This window comes from Ambystoma mexicanum, chromosome 2q, assembly GCF_040938575.1.
Source record: "Ambystoma mexicanum isolate Mex_15411 chromosome 2q, UKY_AmexF1_1, whole genome shotgun sequence".
Lineage (NCBI taxonomy): Eukaryota > Metazoa > Chordata > Amphibia > Caudata > Ambystomatidae > Ambystoma > Ambystoma mexicanum.
The window spans coordinates 1091336544-1091353321 of record NC_090924.1 but is presented as its reverse complement, the minus strand read 5'-3'; the positions used below and the strand labels follow the sequence as shown (position 1 = coordinate 1091353321).

At 44.5% G+C, this 16778-nt stretch overlaps 1 protein-coding gene across 2 annotated transcripts in view; it reads left to right on the top strand.

The window, feature by feature from the left end:
• Positions 1–16778, top strand: part of LOC138569961 (1-aminocyclopropane-1-carboxylate synthase-like protein 1) — a 240250-nt gene that overhangs the window by 60169 nt on the left and 163303 nt on the right. For both annotated transcript variants that reach the window (XM_069648442.1, XM_069648441.1), the window contains exons 4-6: positions 4513–4582; positions 16015–16081; positions 16679–16776. In XM_069648442.1, coding sequence (XP_069504543.1) covers positions 4513–4582; positions 16015–16081; positions 16679–16776 — 235 coding nt within the window. The remainder of the gene's footprint in view (positions 1–4512; positions 4583–16014; positions 16082–16678; positions 16777–16778) is intronic.

Sequence of the window (16778 nt, the reverse complement as noted above, 5' to 3'; positions counted from 1 at the left end):
AGGGAAAGGTCCACAAGTACACTGTCCTCTTGGTATTTGCGATCCCGATCACCACATGACAGGGCCAGACTGTCAAAAGACAGCACAGACGTTGTGCATAAATCCACACCCAAACTTCGCACGTTGGTTGACGAGGCATCTGATCACTCCACAACCGAAATTCAACTTTCTTTGTCGAGGGTAAGGCCTCGATGCAGGCGGGACTATCCCACTTAGTGGAAAAACAAGCCACGATAGGGCTTAGAAAGGAGAAAGAGTCAAAGTAGCGCTCCTCCAAGACCCTTCATAAGGATGGGTCACGCTCCCCTTGCAAGGTCCTGACTCATAAGTCTTCCCACACTCACAAAGATACTCTTCCTGAAAAGGACTCCTCAGTAGGCCCTAACCCCTCAGGCCTCCACACTAGGCCCTATGTCCATTCCCGGTTCAGTTCAATGGACATGTGAAGACACAGATGGGGTCATGAGGAGGATGGACTTTATTTGGAATTTTATTGAGAAACCAGAAGCTTTCCAAAGCATTCAAAACACTCCTCCTACTACAGCTGCCTCTGGTTCCCAAGCCTCCGCAAATGTCCCTACTAGACCCCCATCTAAGAAGTCTTGTCTGGACACCTTGGAATTTCACCACAGGTTGATCCTCCCTACCTTGATCTTTATGACAACTATTATGATGAGGATACTGATGCTGTAGATACTTATACAGCTCAAGAGGGCACAGAAGAGGGCTATGGTGACAAAGAGACAGATATGTACACTATAGCATCTCCCATCAACCAAGATCCCCCAGTGGCTGACTCGCCTATCAACAACCAGTCCCTTCTTAATGACATGCTCATTAAATCGGCGGAACACTTCTAAATCAGAACACGAGACCCAACAGGACAATGGTTTTGTTGAGGATATCTTGGGGAGGGGTAAAAAAGTCTGTTTATTACAATCCTACAATCTGTCCAGAGAAGAATCCAGCCTTCTCTGGAAACACCAAATCGGACGCTTGCGGTTAACCCACGCATAGAGAAGCTCTTCCGTCCAGCTCCCAAGAAGCGGGTACTCCACTAGCTTCCTCTGAGGCGCCACCTGACAAGGAAAGCAAGTGCCTATACACCATGGGCAGGAAGGTAACCTCTTCTGCGGCTTTTCAAGCGAGAATAGCTAATGCAACTCTTAGCTAACTATAATTGTCACAAATGGGACGAGGTGTCTGCACTATCATCAGCCCCAGGCCCTTAAAGACTCAATTGGCCCAGGTAGCAGCAGAGGGCAGAGCTGTTTTGAGCTGCAGCCTCAAGAACAATTTAGACGCCGCTGACAATGCGGGAAGAATAATTGCAGAGAGCACTAAGCGCCATGCTTGGCTTCGTCAATCTGGCTTTAAGCAGGAGACCCAAGCAACACTGCTAAATATGCCTATCAAGCCCAACGTCGTCTTTGGGAAAGCAGTCGACACTCTAAAGTCTGCAAAAGATGAATACAAAAGTCCCTGGGACAGCTTACAGAGATTCCATCAGGCCGAGGGAATAGTAATTTTCGTCGCTTCAGAGGACTAAATTCCCAAAGGGGTTCAGGGTATGGTCAAAGTCAAAACAAAGGTACTGTGTGGAACTAATCCAGCGACACCCCTCCCATTTCCCCCCAGAACCATCCCCTGCGCCAGAAGAAAAACCTCAGAGGAAGAACCACGCATCCTTCTCGAGGAAATCGCAACGCTGCTCCAAAAGGATGCCATAGGTTGTCCTGGCCAACCAGGTAAACAAGGGTATTTAACTTCCTTGCACCAAAGAAAGATCTAACAATGCGCCCAGTATTAGACCTATGCCCTGCAAACAAATGTCAAGCCACAAGTTCTGCATGACTACGCTACAAGAAGTAATCCCTCTGCTAAAGCGGGGGGACTACATTGCAACTGTGGATATGAAAGATGCTTATTTTCATATTTCAATGTTCCCAGCACCCAGAAAATGTTTGCGATTTAAGATGGCAAACCAGCACTACAAATTCAAGCTGCTACCCTTCGGAATAGCATCCGCTGCAAGGGTATTCACCAAGGTACTGGTGGTGGCAGCGCACCTGCGCAGGGAGTCAATCATTGAGCCCTAGATTAAAGTCACCCAAAGTAGCAGTCCTCCTCGAAGGAGGATATAAGGCATGAGGTAGTAGTCGACGTGGTGAATTTGGCAGACACTGATTCAGCTGAAGGTAAGGTTGCATTAGGAATTTCGCGAAAGTTCTCTTTTGAATATGAAGGCGGTGTGCCTCCTTTTGCATTGGTTCTGTCTTTTCTAATAATAATGGAATAGCCACCTGGGAGGGCGAGTGCTAATGAAGGGCCAGCTGCAGGGTGCAGCCAAGTTTCCATTATGGCAATAAAGTCCAAGTTGTTGTTAGCTATAAGGTCTGACATATCGAAGGCGTGTGCCAGCAAGGATCTCAAGTTGATCAGGGCCCCGTTAAGTTTTGTCATGTGTCTGCTGGTCGGTAGCTGTTAGGATGGGAGTCTTTCTAGTCACGGCTAGACATTGGGTATTAGGTGAGTCAGTGACAGTGTTTATTTAGGGGTTTAGGTTGGAGTTTGGTCCTATACCCAAGTCTTTCATTTCTTAGGAGATGTTGGGTTGGTTAGAGCCTAGAGTTATTCTGCTGAGTGGTCTTGGTAAGGCGAGCGCGGTCTTTTGGGGTCCGATTGGGGTTTGTTGTGGTGACAAAGTTAAGACTAGGGCTATTGTCAGTGTTAAACTGCTGCAGTTGAGGGAGGAACGAGGAGGGCCTGATAAACTGCGGGTTGGGAAGTAATTTGGCCATACTCCACATAGTTTGGGTTGTGGCCGAGCTCAGATGGGTAGTATGTGCCATTTTAGTTAACATTTTAACTTCTATGCTCCACTTGCTAGGTTCAGGGTTAGTCTTCAACTCTATAAAGGTCCACCTGGCTGCTTTATCTGTTTACACCACCTCCCACAAAGTATTGTGGAAAGTACCGTCATTAATTAATTCATGGAGGGAGTGAAACGACTCCACCTTCCCATTTCTAACCCACCGCCAGGATGGGATCTCAATGTAGTACTCGCTAAGCTCATGGGGAACCCTTCGAGCTGATGCATAAGTGAAGTCTTAAACACCTGACCTACAAGACTGCCTTCTTAGTGGCTATTACTTCCATTAGAAGAGTTGGTGAATTACAAGCATTTTTAAGTGCAGTATCATTTCTTTATCATACATAAGGACAAACTGGTTTTACCCACACATCCTAGATTTTCTCCTAAATTAATCTCTAAATTTCACGTAAACCAGTCCATCGAGCTACCAGCAATCTTCCAGAACACCTGCTCGGCTGAGGTAAACTCCACACACTAGATGTGAGGAGGGCGGTCCTTTACTATGGAAACCAGACCAGACCGCTGAGGAAAACAGATCAACTGTCTCCGTAGCACCAGGCAGAGAAGGAGACCGCATTTCCAAGAATGCCATCTCCAGATGGATAATCGATGTATACAACTGTGCTATTCTTTATCAAACAAGACATTGCCTTTCACGCCAGGGGCTCATTCCACAAGGAGCATAGGAGCCACTGTGGCTTTCATTGCAAATGTCCCCCTAGACAGCATTTGCAAAGCAGCTACATGGAGCTCAGTACACACCTTCACTCGGCACTACTGCATTGATGCACGTTCCAAGACAGATACACAGGTGGGCCAAGCGGTTCTAAAACTTCTGTTTGCTAATGAACCTGCTCAAAACCCACCACCTTCTAACACTGCTCGCTAATCTATGCACAGCATGTGATCCAAGCAAATTCCACAAGCCTCAGAAGGGATACATTACTCACTGTATTTCTGATGCTTGTCTTCTTGGATTCACATGCAGCCCACCCTTCCTCCCCTTGGAGAGAAGGTGCATGGATGCTTTGAGCTTATCTGATACATATCTGCTTGGCTACACCAGTACTCACGCACACTTCATGCTACCTCATGTCAGAAAGAAAACCATCTGAGGGACCTCGACGCGTGAAGGTACATGGGTACAGTAGACGTCACACTAGGGATAGTATTAGTGGCACGCCCTGTCGACGTACCTTTTCGAATTTTGAAAACTGTAATACTCTGCAGCTTCCACTAGATGTTGGCCTATTCACAGCATGTGAATCTAAGCAGATACAAGCATCAAACGCTTACAGCGAGTAATGTATTATATATATCCATATTTGGAAGCAACACCTGAACAGACTGCCTCCCTGATGTGTGCAAGAGGCATGACAGTGCTTGGAGATCAACTGGACTGTGCAAGGTACTCTACTGGGAACCAGAGTGCGCCTCTCGCACCTCCACCCCTAGTAAAAAAATAAATGCGTAACACATTGAGCAATTACAATTGTAGGGTGAAAAGTGGTAGTGCTGTTTCTTGTGCGTATTGCAAAACTGTTGTGTAAAATCTGCTTAGATTGTCATTTTGCTTTTTTTGATTTGAAAATAAATTCAATGTGCTTGATTTATTTTCTGTTGTCACTTTGTCTTAGTTTTCGGGAAGAAATTGCGAAGTTCCTCACAGAATATGGCAAAGCTCCAAACCCACTGAGTCCAGAGAACGTGAGTCCTTTTATGTAATGACCTGCTCTGTTGCTATTTGTATGTAAATAATTCATGTTTACAGTACCCCTTACCAAAAGTTTTTTAAACCATTTTTTTTGGAACCTTTTGTATTTTAAAATTGATATTTCATTGGAGTTTTATAACATTGTACATTCCAGTTCAATGTAGATTGAAAGTGGGAAATGGGATAGATCAGTGAACATCTACAGTAAACGGTCTGTGTAACTGGCCCTGACTAGAGGGAGGAAGAGAAAGGAGAGAACATGAAGGTCTTTGACATTTATTAAAGGTCCTACTCACATTCCTGATATGGGGGAGTAAGAGAACTGAAGGAAAAAGGGGTGTGGGGGGGATCGGGTGTGGCAGGAGGGACATTCATAAGTCGTAAGGTTGCTTTATAGGGCCTGACCTTGGGAAATGGATAGGGAGGGAGGAGAGGGTAGGTAAAGGACATTTACTGCTAAGCCTGCCTTTGTCTCTTGACTGGCAGTTGGAGGAGAACAGAGGGGGGAAAGAGTGAATGGAGCAGAGGGAGTCCCAAGGATTTTCAACTATAAAACCTCATTTCAGATCCAGTCCAGATGGAAGGTGTATATTGTACAGGAGAGCAAAGATTGGGGAGAAAATAAATGTAGACTGGGAAGGGAGCTATTCTTTCAGGATGGGACTGACTAGCTGTGTAGTCGGTGCACAAAGAGGTGAAAGCTGGCATTCACCACAAATATATTAGAATAACCAAATAAGACACTAATGGACACTCCAGTAGGGAATGAGACCAGGACCAAGTGCAGGTGAGGTAAAAGACAAGTCTTTTTATAAAGTTAAAGGGGGCACTCAGAGGACTCTGCTTACTCTGAGTGCTCTGCCCAGAAAACAGAAAATACATGTTATATTACAAAAACATCTGATGTGTGCTTTAGGGGATACATTCAGTAGTATTCATTGGGCAACAGGGACTGGTCAGTATACAGTACATATGGATGGTGCTCCCGTATTGGCTGGTCTGAAAATTGTAACTATGTAGATCATGTGGGTCAGCTGGGCTCATCTGGGAGGGGTGCAGGGTCAGGCGAGTCCACGTTGCTGTGATTTGGACTATCTAACATTTGCCTTTTTGGTCCCACATCTGATCATTTATAAATCTTGTCATACAATACATATCAGTAAACATTTACCCTGGATAATAAAAAGTAGGGGTACATGAGTTCAGATGCCTTATCTAACAGTCCATCAATAATACATTTATCAAGGATCTCCTTAGATCTATTTGAGGGTGTTCTATCGTTTGTTAGTACAAGAAGAATATATGGCCACATGGGATTAGTTCTAGGGGTGTGAACTGAAGGGGTATATGGGAGAGGGGCATGCGACTGTTGTATCAAAAAAGACTGTGGGGTTAGGGGAGGTTTGTGGCCTATATTTCTTTAAAGGGGGTGTGTTGGTGCAGAGGCAGGTTTGTGGAGATGAATTGTTTTTTTCAGGACCAGGCTCCGGCCCAGTCATTCACAGGGCAGTGGTGTAAAAAGGAAGGTGAGAGATAGTGTTTCGTTTGATACTTCTCACACCCAGGCTTCCGTGAGAACAGGACAGCCGCAGAGAAGGCAGAGGGGAGGAGGTGGGGGTTGGCATGCTGACTGTGTGCGGAGAAAGAAGGGAGGTGCAGGCTGGCATTCAGCATTACATGTGGCCTAGCAGAAAATGGAGTCAGAAACTAAACAAAAATGGAGTCTCATGGCCTTCAGGTTTAGGGAGAATTCTCAGAAATTGGCTCATTTCCCTTCAACTTGGAGACCCCCAGCAACTTTGCTGGATTTTGAGTACTTGTTTTTCCCATGGAGAGGGTGAGCCTTTTTCACACTATCAGATATTTTGATGTGTTTTACTCTTGTGTTTGATTATGGAGCTTTAGATAACCCCATAAGGCATATTTTTATTGTCACACAGCACCTTCAGTGCAGTGGCAATGGGGTGTCCCTTGGACTCCCCAAGGTTTAAATACCTTCTTCTCTGAGGTGAACTACTGTTCCACAGAGAATGCTAAGTTAAATTGACTTTACTACTCTAAAAACTATCTTCCTATAGAGTGCTGGAGGGCTTACCTGGTATCCCCTATGTCTAAACACTCTTGTAGCTGTCAAAAGCTACCCTTTCCTATTGAAATGGCTGGTGGCAGTGGTTTTATAACCAACTACCATGATTTTTACCGACCACGAACACCGGTAGCTAAAAATCAGGGCCATGTTCAATATGGCGCCCAAGGCCCCTCTGTAAAAACCAACTTGGTCATCTTTTTTTGCCTTTTCTCTGTGGAAAGGTCCTTCTGGTGTTTAACTCTGCGTGCCAAACCAGGTTTGGTCCCTTTGTTCGTGAGCCTTTTGGCAGGCTTCAGGACAGAAGTCCGCCCTTGGCGTCTGAGTGTCTGGGGTGGGCAGGAAGTGAGGGAGGTACCCGAAACTCCCTGTGCTTGGTCTACTAGGAGACCCAATTGCACTCTGGTGTGATTGGCTGACTGTCCGGCAAGGACAGCCACCTTGCTGGTTGAGTGGCAGCTATGCTGGAATGAATGGGAGAAAACTGTTTAAAAGGCGAGTCTAAAAGACTGGAAGGCAGTCGACCACTGGAACGAAAGAACGGAAGACGAGCTGGAAGAGGACGGCTGCTGCAACCACTGGACCATGGGTTTGCCGGTGAAGCCCTGCTGCAACCCCGAATTGCCAGATCTCCAATCGACAGAGGCTCCTTCAAGGACAGCTTCTCCCTTTGAGTTGGTGGGACCAATCAACTCGGCAAACTCCTGGATACCATTCTCAGAGCTGGTTAAGGTTAACCAGGGGGAAGGACACCAGTGTGTTTGAAAGCCAGTTATGTGAGCTGAAGTGTCGCCATTTTGCTTGCTCCGACGATTCAGTGCAGTGCAGGAGTCCCCAGACGTCCTCCCGACTGAGGCTCGGGAACAGCGAGACCTGCAGGACCTGCCAGGAACGAATGTCTTGAGCTGCATCTTTTTGCTCCACTTTAAGGTACTGTCATAGTTGAGAGTCCAACTCTTGCGGTGGAAGTTCGTGAAACTTTCCCAACTCGCAGGCCTAATCAGCTTGTGAACCAGCATATCTATCTTTATCGCCTGAACTACTTCTAAAACTAAGACTTCTCCGTTTCTACAAGAACTGTGCTGTCCTATCCAAGAACACTAGACTATTGACTTTGGCCTGGCCTATTGAGTCGAACTGACCGTCCTGGTGCATTGAACCTTTGCATTATCTAAAACAAGTGTTTTCTAACCCTTTGTACAAACCTATTTATTCATATTTAAAAGTACTGAAGGGCCATTTGGCTCCTTTTTCAGGGGAGTGCAAACTGTCTTTATAACCTGGTTTGATACTGTAGTATATTGGTGTTTAATATTGAGTTGATTTCTACTAGTGAAAGTTTTCTAATTGACTGTGTAATTAAATGTTTAAGTATTTTCTACCAAGGAACCTTGAGTGCAAGTGTCCACTTGAAACACTGTGATTGTGATACTTCTGTGTAACTTCTTGTACTGCTCACATTCCCTCTTGAGATAAGCCTGGCTGCTCTGCTCGCTACCAAAAGTGTGTAGTACAGACTTGTACCAAAGGTTGGTTTTTGTTTACACCTGTAGTCCTAATTGTGTGTGGTGTTCCCATAGGGTACTGCCTGCAATTCTGCCTAACACAGGCCGTACACAGTTGTGTCATTGAATGGGTACCGCACACCTTGGCCAGAGGCGTGTTGTCAACCGTGGAATGAGCAGATCATGTGTGTTCAAATGGGAATGAAGGGGTGGGGGCCTGGGAGACCCTTCCTCCCTAACAGAGGCAGCGATTCATAGGGGGCGGGAATCAACTAGAGCATGTTTGCTGAACACATACTTTGTGTATGTTGTAACTCACTTTTTCACATCAGTGAGTTTGTGCTTATGCCACCATTTGTGATAGCTAAATGTCATTAAAACCACATTTTTGTCGACCCAGTACAAATATAAAAAGCATTACTTTTCCCATCATTTGTTTTTATTTACTGCACATCAGGGGTAAAGCCAACATAACTATTATGGGGCTAGACTGGCCTACATTCACTAATCCTGTTTTACCCTTGATGCACAGTATTGTCTGTCAAGGGTGAAGTATGTTAAGTTTGATTACATATGTCTGGGAGTTAAAAGTCCACCTCTGGTAGAGCTGTAGAAGACTCCTTTTTAGTGTGCAATGCTCCAATTCTTAGATTTGCGCCTGAATTTGCGGTTTGGTAGCTATGGCTGAGCAGCTTGGCTTGGTCTAGGAGGGAGAAGAGCTGTAGTATAGTACAAAGACCTTTTTGAGCACACAAACGGTCAATGCACTTAAACACTTGCAGTTTTTTTTAATAGATATCGTTATGAAACAAGGCAATCTTAAGTTTACTTTTCAATTCAGGTAAGTAAGGGAAACTGTATACAGTAGGACTTTTGCAGTTAATCTTAAGTCCGAATTCAGTTCAGGGAAAGGGGTTCTTCTGGTTAGCAAAAGTGTTCCTCAACCAACAATTGAAGGATTATGCTGGAATGTAAAATGACTTTGTTTGCTTGTAGAATAGTTGGTAGCAATTCAAGCTAAGTAAAACCACTTTGGCATTTAAACACAATTACTGGTTCAGGAAAGAATGAATTCTGTACCAACACAGAGCAGGTAAGACTTGCATTTACTTCAGAGGCCGAAGGCTTTCAAAGTCCATCCCATCTAGTTATGAGTGTCTCAGTCAGGTTTGGGGGTGGGGAGAAACTGGCCAGGCACAAGGTGTAGAAGAGTTCCAGAGGAAGACTTGAACCAAGTAATTGACACTTTGTTGGAGGGGGGAAAAGCTTCAGAGACCTCAGGGAAAGGTTCCCTGAAGGCAGTCCTTGAGCTTGGGCAAACGTGTATGGGCGGACTCCCAAACGAATGAATCGGCACTCCAGCAACACACTTGCAGGACAGCAACTCTAGATGAGTTCTAACAAGTCTTGCAGTACCTTACAAGTAAGAATAGGGTACAGCAGAAATTGCGCAATGCAGCAGTAGTCCGAATTCTTGGTCCAGCAGACGGATGAAAGAAAGCACACAAATGGATCTCGCAGCAGCAGTCCATTGGAGAGGCCCTCTGCTCTAGGTTCTGTGGTTTTGGCATCCTGTAGATCTCCTCAAGGAGGCTCGTAAACCAAACACTAGATACCGTTATTTCGACAAGTGATTTGTAATCTGGTGCCAGTCTAAACAAACCTCATAGAATGTACTCATCCCACATTCTAAATGATATGCTCCACTTGTTGGACGCGGGTTTGGTATACATTGCGGCTATATCGGCATACACCACCTCTCAAAAGAAGATATTGTGGTGGAAAATTCCAGTCGTTAAGGCATTCATGGAGGGGGTAAAGAGACTCCACCCTCCAATTTTTAATCCACCGCCAGGCTCTCAATGCTGTACTTTCTAAGCTCATGGGCGGGGGGGGTCATTTGAACATATGTATAAGTCAAGTCTTAAACACCTGACCTACAAAACTGCCTTATTACCTCGATAAGAGTTAGTGAATTGCAAGCATTGTCAGTGCAGGACCCTTTCTTTATTATCCATAAAGACAAATTGGTTTTACATACACATCCTAGGTTCTCTCCTAAACTCGAGAAAAGGTTAATTTACTTTGCTTTGGAAGGTTTTAAAAAGTACTCAGCTGTTTGTGAATTATTTGTTAACCTTTGTTTTATTCTGCTTTTCCACCGAACTCTTTATTGCTATAAATATATTATTGATAAATCAATGTACTAGCTATGGGTGTACAAAGTGTGTGCCATCCCCAATGGGTATCGTGTAATTTAGAGAAACTAAGTGTGGTTTGAAGTGCATTTGAATTGTTGCATCTATTGCTCCCTTCTGAAGGTTTTACAACTGACCTTGAGTGTAACTGTTTAAAATAAGTGCTACATTACGGCTCACATTGACTCCTCTTGAGATCAGCCTGGCTACTCAACCACACTACAAACCGGAGTAGTTCACACTTGTACCAAAGGTTGGGTCACTATTGCCAGGAGGCCACGGTTGTTGGGCACACAAAGCGTACTACATACAATCTTGCCTAACACTCTGAGTAAGGTGATACAGCACTGAGGTGTGGGTATTTACTCTAAGAAGGTGCTGAAGCACTCCAGGAGCTGGGGAATGGCAGGGCAGCGGAATTGAACAGGACAGTGTGGCAGAACAGCACTGATTGCCAGTTTGGATCCTGAAGGGGATTGTTGGACAACAATGTTATCATTTCGGGACAGAGGATTGACCTGGACAGGATTGGGTGGGAAAGTAAGACGTGCATTAATATTTTATTTGTAGGATATACAACAGGGGTGGGGCAATAGCAATTAAGAACTGCATTGGGAGGCAGGTAGTGGAAGGAATATTTTAAGGCGTGGTCTTGTCCTGGCACTTTCATAGCATCCATTGTGCACCATTAAACTTGCTACTTATAATTGGTGTGAAGTATCTAAGCTTTAGCATCACTCCAAGGATGAAGAATAAAGTCTGTTGGCAAAATGAATAGGAATGATTATTGAAGTCATAAAGTAGATCACAAATGTCCAATCAGTACCCACATATTAGACAATTGAATCTGTTAGGTTAGATGTACGTTCATATGCTAAATCTCCCTCCACTGTGAGACCCTCAGAACTTTGTGGATGATTCTTTCATGTTCCCGAGCGAGTGGGGGAAGTTCCCACTCACCCTTTATTTAAAAACTCTATTTATGGGTGTTATTTTTCTGACTCCTAGTTTGTTTTATTCTATCCTTTCTATAACTTTTGGGCAACTACATTCTATTATTGCAGCACACATCACTAGTGTTGCTGGGTGTCCCCTTGGGCACCCTTTTTTCCCCCTCTTGACGTACCTTGCAGAACACTTGTTCTGAAGGGTATTTTGTTTTTTTAATCCCCTTTACATGTTTGTATGATACAACACACTCCACCCTACGGAGTGCTGAGGAGATAACATGGTATATCCCCTTTCTCACTGTTCCTGTAACAATCTTACTATAATGGCTGGTGGCAGTTGACATACTTTACTTACTTTTGTATGATTTCTACTCTTAAGCTGTCAAACCAGCCGCAGTAATGCACAGATGGGTCACCATTGTGCTAGAATGGTGGCTTCTTTCTTTTTTCTGCCTTAAGTGTCCTTGTCACTACTTGTCCTTCTGCTGTCCTGGGTGAGGGAGGTCCTGGTTGTTTGACTTCGCCGGGCACCCTTTGTGTAGCCAGCCGAGGCTCCAGCATGTCTGAAGGCAGGAAGTGAGGGACAAGCTTGAAACTCTGCTTATCTTGGTCTTGTGATGTGCCAGAGAAACCAGTTCCCACTGGGGACGGTTCGCTGAGGTTGTGTGGGTTCCTGTATATCTTGCCTGGTACTTGGAGATGAAGACTAGTCGGCCACTGGAACAGAAGATCCTTTTAAGAAGAGAAGACTGATGTAACAACTTCCAGTTCCCGGAGGTGCCTGCTGTGAAACTGCTGCCTTTGCTGAACCCCCCCAGCCCTTCCAAAAACGCGAACTCCAACCCAAACACTCTAGGGACCGATCAAACTTGAGACAACCTGTATTTCGAGCCATTGCGTGACGAGCTGAGGCCTTCCTGGCATGCAAACCGCCAATACCCTGGCACCACGAGCTTGAGTGCTGTGCAACGTCTTTCGAAGAGCGAATTGTGCTAAAACTTTGGACTCGTACTGGATCTCCGAAGGCACGATTCCACTCCTTGATGTCGCCTCACCAGAGTGCTGGACCAAGATGGCGAGGTGTATCTGATTGGCAATGACTGTCCTTCACCTTGTACCTTCAAAAGGATCCAAATCCACGAGAATCACTGAAGAATCCTTTGACAGCCTTTTCCGTCGACTGCTGCAAGGTCCCACCCTGTGTCCTTTCTTTCATCACCACAATCAAGAATCCAGGTCCTGTGCTGCTGCATTGTGAATGCATCCGTCTGCAAGCTCTTGACTGCTAAGGTACTGTGTGGCCTAGGGTTAGATTTACCTAAATTCTTGTGTAGCTCCTTGTTGGCTAGGGTGGTGATTCGTGTTTGGGAGTTCACCATCGTCTGTACTTAATTGGACGAGCAATCCTGAGACTTTCCTGCATGAGTCATATCCTGACCTGCCACCTGCCTCTGGACTACCAGTGCCCCTCTTCTGCCTCCGAGATCACTCATGCCGTAGAATAGGGAAGGACCTTGAAGTTGAAGGCCTCTGACTAGAAAATGTGTTGCAAAGTACTTGCTTGTAAAGGTGTTAGTGACACTTTGTAACTGCTTCTGTTTCAGGAATCAGTTCCACGCTGAGTTCATACTAACCTTGAAGTTGCCTTTTGCCCCTCTGAAAAGTAGAAGTTATTTACTTACCTTTTTGAATTGTCCACTATTCTAGAAAGTTAGACTTGCACTTATTCAGGAATAATAAAGTAATAACAATAGGGTTGTACACTCCTTTAATAGCTTACCTCCATTCTAAAAGTGCAACATGAGGTTCTTGCTCATCTTGAACTGCTTACTGCCTTTCTGAAAGGCTGCTAGAGTTCTTGCTTTCCTTAGAAGTAACATTGGTATAACTACATATCCCTGTAATCGCAATAGTGTAAGAGTTCGACCTATAAGGTTTTACCCACCTTGAATAGCTTATTGCTGTTCTAAACATATAACAGCAAACGACCCCTCTGAAAAGTAATTCATTCGTTTTTGCTTAGCATTGTGTCCCACTATTCTGAAAAGTAATGTTGGTGTAACTATCCTTCCTTGGAGAAGAATAAGTTGCTTATTCTTTCGAGGTGTCTACTTGTTACAGTATTAGTATTTCTGAGATGGAATAACTAAGATGGCCTAATAACAATAGGGTCTGCTTACTTTGCATTGCATACTGTCATTCTTAAAGTCTACTAAAGTGGTTTTACTCCCCATGAATAGCATACTGCCACTGCTAGTCTAAATAAGGTTTAGACTTTGGTTTGCATACCATGAACATAGTGTTGGTTTTTATAATTGTGTTTATGAATGATGGTACGTGCCTTTCTAAAGAATTCTGTGTATGTATGAAACCATTATTTGTACAATACCTAGTGTATCAGTGTTTCATTTGACCATATGTTGCTACAGGCTCTTTGTACTTAACAGTCCTCCATGCTACCAAAAGTAGTGCAGGTCTGTTGGAGAATTTTCACTTCTGTGCCAATTCCCTTTAAGACCCCCAGCTCTTTTGCTGGACTCGGATCTTTTTAATTTTAACTCCTGAGTGGGACTTTTCTCTTATCACTGGTCTTTCTGACTAGGATTATTGCGTTTCTTACTGTTTAATGAAGTCTGGTAAATATCCATAGGCACCTGCTTTTTGCATTGTGACACACAGCACCTTTTTGTGCAGTGCCACGGAGGTCCCCTGGTCTTCTCTTAATGTTCAACTACATTTTCTTGGGTGAACTACTGTTCCCAAGAATAGTAAGGTGACCCCTGTTTTACTTAGCTTGTCTCTTGTGGCCCAGCACACACACCACCCCATGTGGTGCTGGCAGGGGTTACATAGTAACTCCTGTATCACACTCCTCATGTAACATTCTAACTTGAATGGCTGGTGGCAGCGGCTTACTTTTTTATTACCTTGTGCCATGTATCTGCAGGCTGATGGCTCAGCTGCAGTACAACACCAAAGGGTGACCATTTTCTGAAAATTGCCCCAGTCACCATTTCTAGTCCGTTTCTTCTGGGCTTTTACTCTGAATCGGGTTTGACTCCTTTGTGCGTTTTGCCTTTGGCGGGCTTCGGTTCTGATTAGCCAGCCATCCTGCTCGTTGATTAGCAGCCTAGGGCTGCGAATGAATGGGAACTTGCTTAAAAGGTGAGGTTTTTGGGACTAGAGGCAGTTGACCATTGGAGTACAACATGCGCAGAAGACGTGAAGAGACAGCACCCTCCCCAGCCGCGAAGTGCCTGGTGAAGTTGGGAAGACTTCCTCCCTTTGGCTGGTGGAACCAACTAGCTTTAAAGATCGGCTTCATTTTGGCCGCAACACCCGACTTGCTGTGACTTTTCAAGGCTGCAGAATCCCAATACCCGGAAACCCCTGACCATCGAGTGCATTGTCTTCCGAAGAGCGAATCCGGCCAAAACTTCATGGGCGTCCAGAAGACACTACAGAAGCAGGAAATCTTCATCCAGAGTCAGTATTGAAGGATCAAGTAAAGCCTAACCAGAGCTGGCTGTTCTTTGATGCTGAGAAAAAAGCACCAAAACCAGTGCCGAGGAGAATCCATCGCTGCCAAGTCCCTCTCACTCGAGTGCTGCCGCAGGAGCACGGCAGACGTCCTCCCTTTCATCACCACGACCAAGGACCAGGAACAAGGATCTGCTGCACTGCAACCAGAAGGCATCCAGCTGGAAAAATTCTTCAGTTCACAGGTAGTGTAGGGCTTGGTGTAAATCAGCCTTTTGCCATTTGTGGTGCTTACTACCTTGGGGAGTGCTATTGAGTAGATTTAACTCACTGGCCTTTTAGCTTGTGCTTCTTCAAGGTGATTCCTTGATTTGCTGTGATTTTCTATTTGAACTACTGACTATAAGAACATTTTCTAAGAGAGCATCAGGACTTTGAACTGGTCCATTGACTTTGGCTGTCCTGGTTCCCTAAAGGCCCCCTTCTGTTCCTATCGGCTTTGGCAGTGCTTCTTCCCTTAACGATTTTAATTGTTGAACACCTATTGCTGGGATAAGACTGCCTGCATCCATCTAGGAGAATCTTAACTGTTCTGATCTGACAAACTTTCCCCTCCCTTATAATTCAATACTGCAAAGGTGATATGAAATGAGTGTCATTACTGACCTCCAATGACGTCACTATGTGCAGGAAATATGAAAGAATGACTCACTTGCTTTAGTATTCTTTTTGAATTGAATCCTAACTTGGGTTTAATGTTACTATTCGTTGCTGCTTAAAATTCTTTAAAATCTGTGTATATATAAAAATGTATAGTAGTGTGTACGTGTTTACTTGGATACCTTCATTTACTGAATTCATTGTACATGTCTACAGCTCACATTACCCCTCTTAAGAGAAGCCTGGCTGCTCAGTCATACTACCAACTTGTGTAGTACAGGCCTGTATTAAAAGGTGGGTTACCTAATGCCAAGAGATGTCTCGTGTAGTTCCACACCAATTGGACGGCATCAATTCTTACCTAACAAGGTCTATACTAGGAGTCTTTTTTGTATTGCCTCTAGGATAGTTTTATGAAGCCCCTTGTGTGGACTTTGTTGGGACAGTTCTAATCTCCACCAAGGATTGAGTGAATATAAATGCATATTTTTGTTTGGCAAAGTTTGCATTTTATAATGCATATTGAGGTTGTTTATTTCTTTCCAGATTGTGATTATGAATGGATGCTCTTCCATCTTTTCTGCACTGTCCACTGTACTGTTGGATCCCGGAGGTAAGAAAAACTTCACCTTTATTACGTTAATTCTGGTCACAATTTGCACTAAAAAGTGATGAGTGAGAATTTGCTGTTGAGTATGGAATGGTGTGCATATCGCAAACTGGCAGTTCCTCCTTAACCTCTGATCTAAATCCCCAAACGCACAACACATATATATTTAAGCAACCTGTAATTGGCAGCAGCAAAAATACAACGTTTAAAAGCCAAACGTGGATCAGCCGTTGGTGAAAACACAGCATATAATTGTCAAAGGGAAATCACCATAACCTAACTGGCGGATCTGTAGAGCGCACCTTCAACCCCGAAGGGGCATCTTGGTGCTAATAACAGGTGTTTGTTACCCAACTTAATGCCACTAATTTTATCCGCCTCGGAAGGATTAAGGGCTTGATGGACCTGCTGAGATTCAAACCTGTGACCATGAGGTCCAACACAAGGCCCTGTAGTGGATGCATTAGTTCATTGAGCCACCGACCCATCTGTTTGGCACCTACAACTCCTTGACCTTGTAGAACCAACTCACAATGCATGCAATAACAGAATTGAAGCAAACTGGTTAACATTGTAATCTGTTTTTCTTTCTTTTCATAGATGGCTACCTCATTCCAACTCCATATTATGGAAGTATAAATACGCAAACTGAGCTGTACGGAAGAATACAACCTGTCCATGTCCCCTTGTTCAGTGAGGT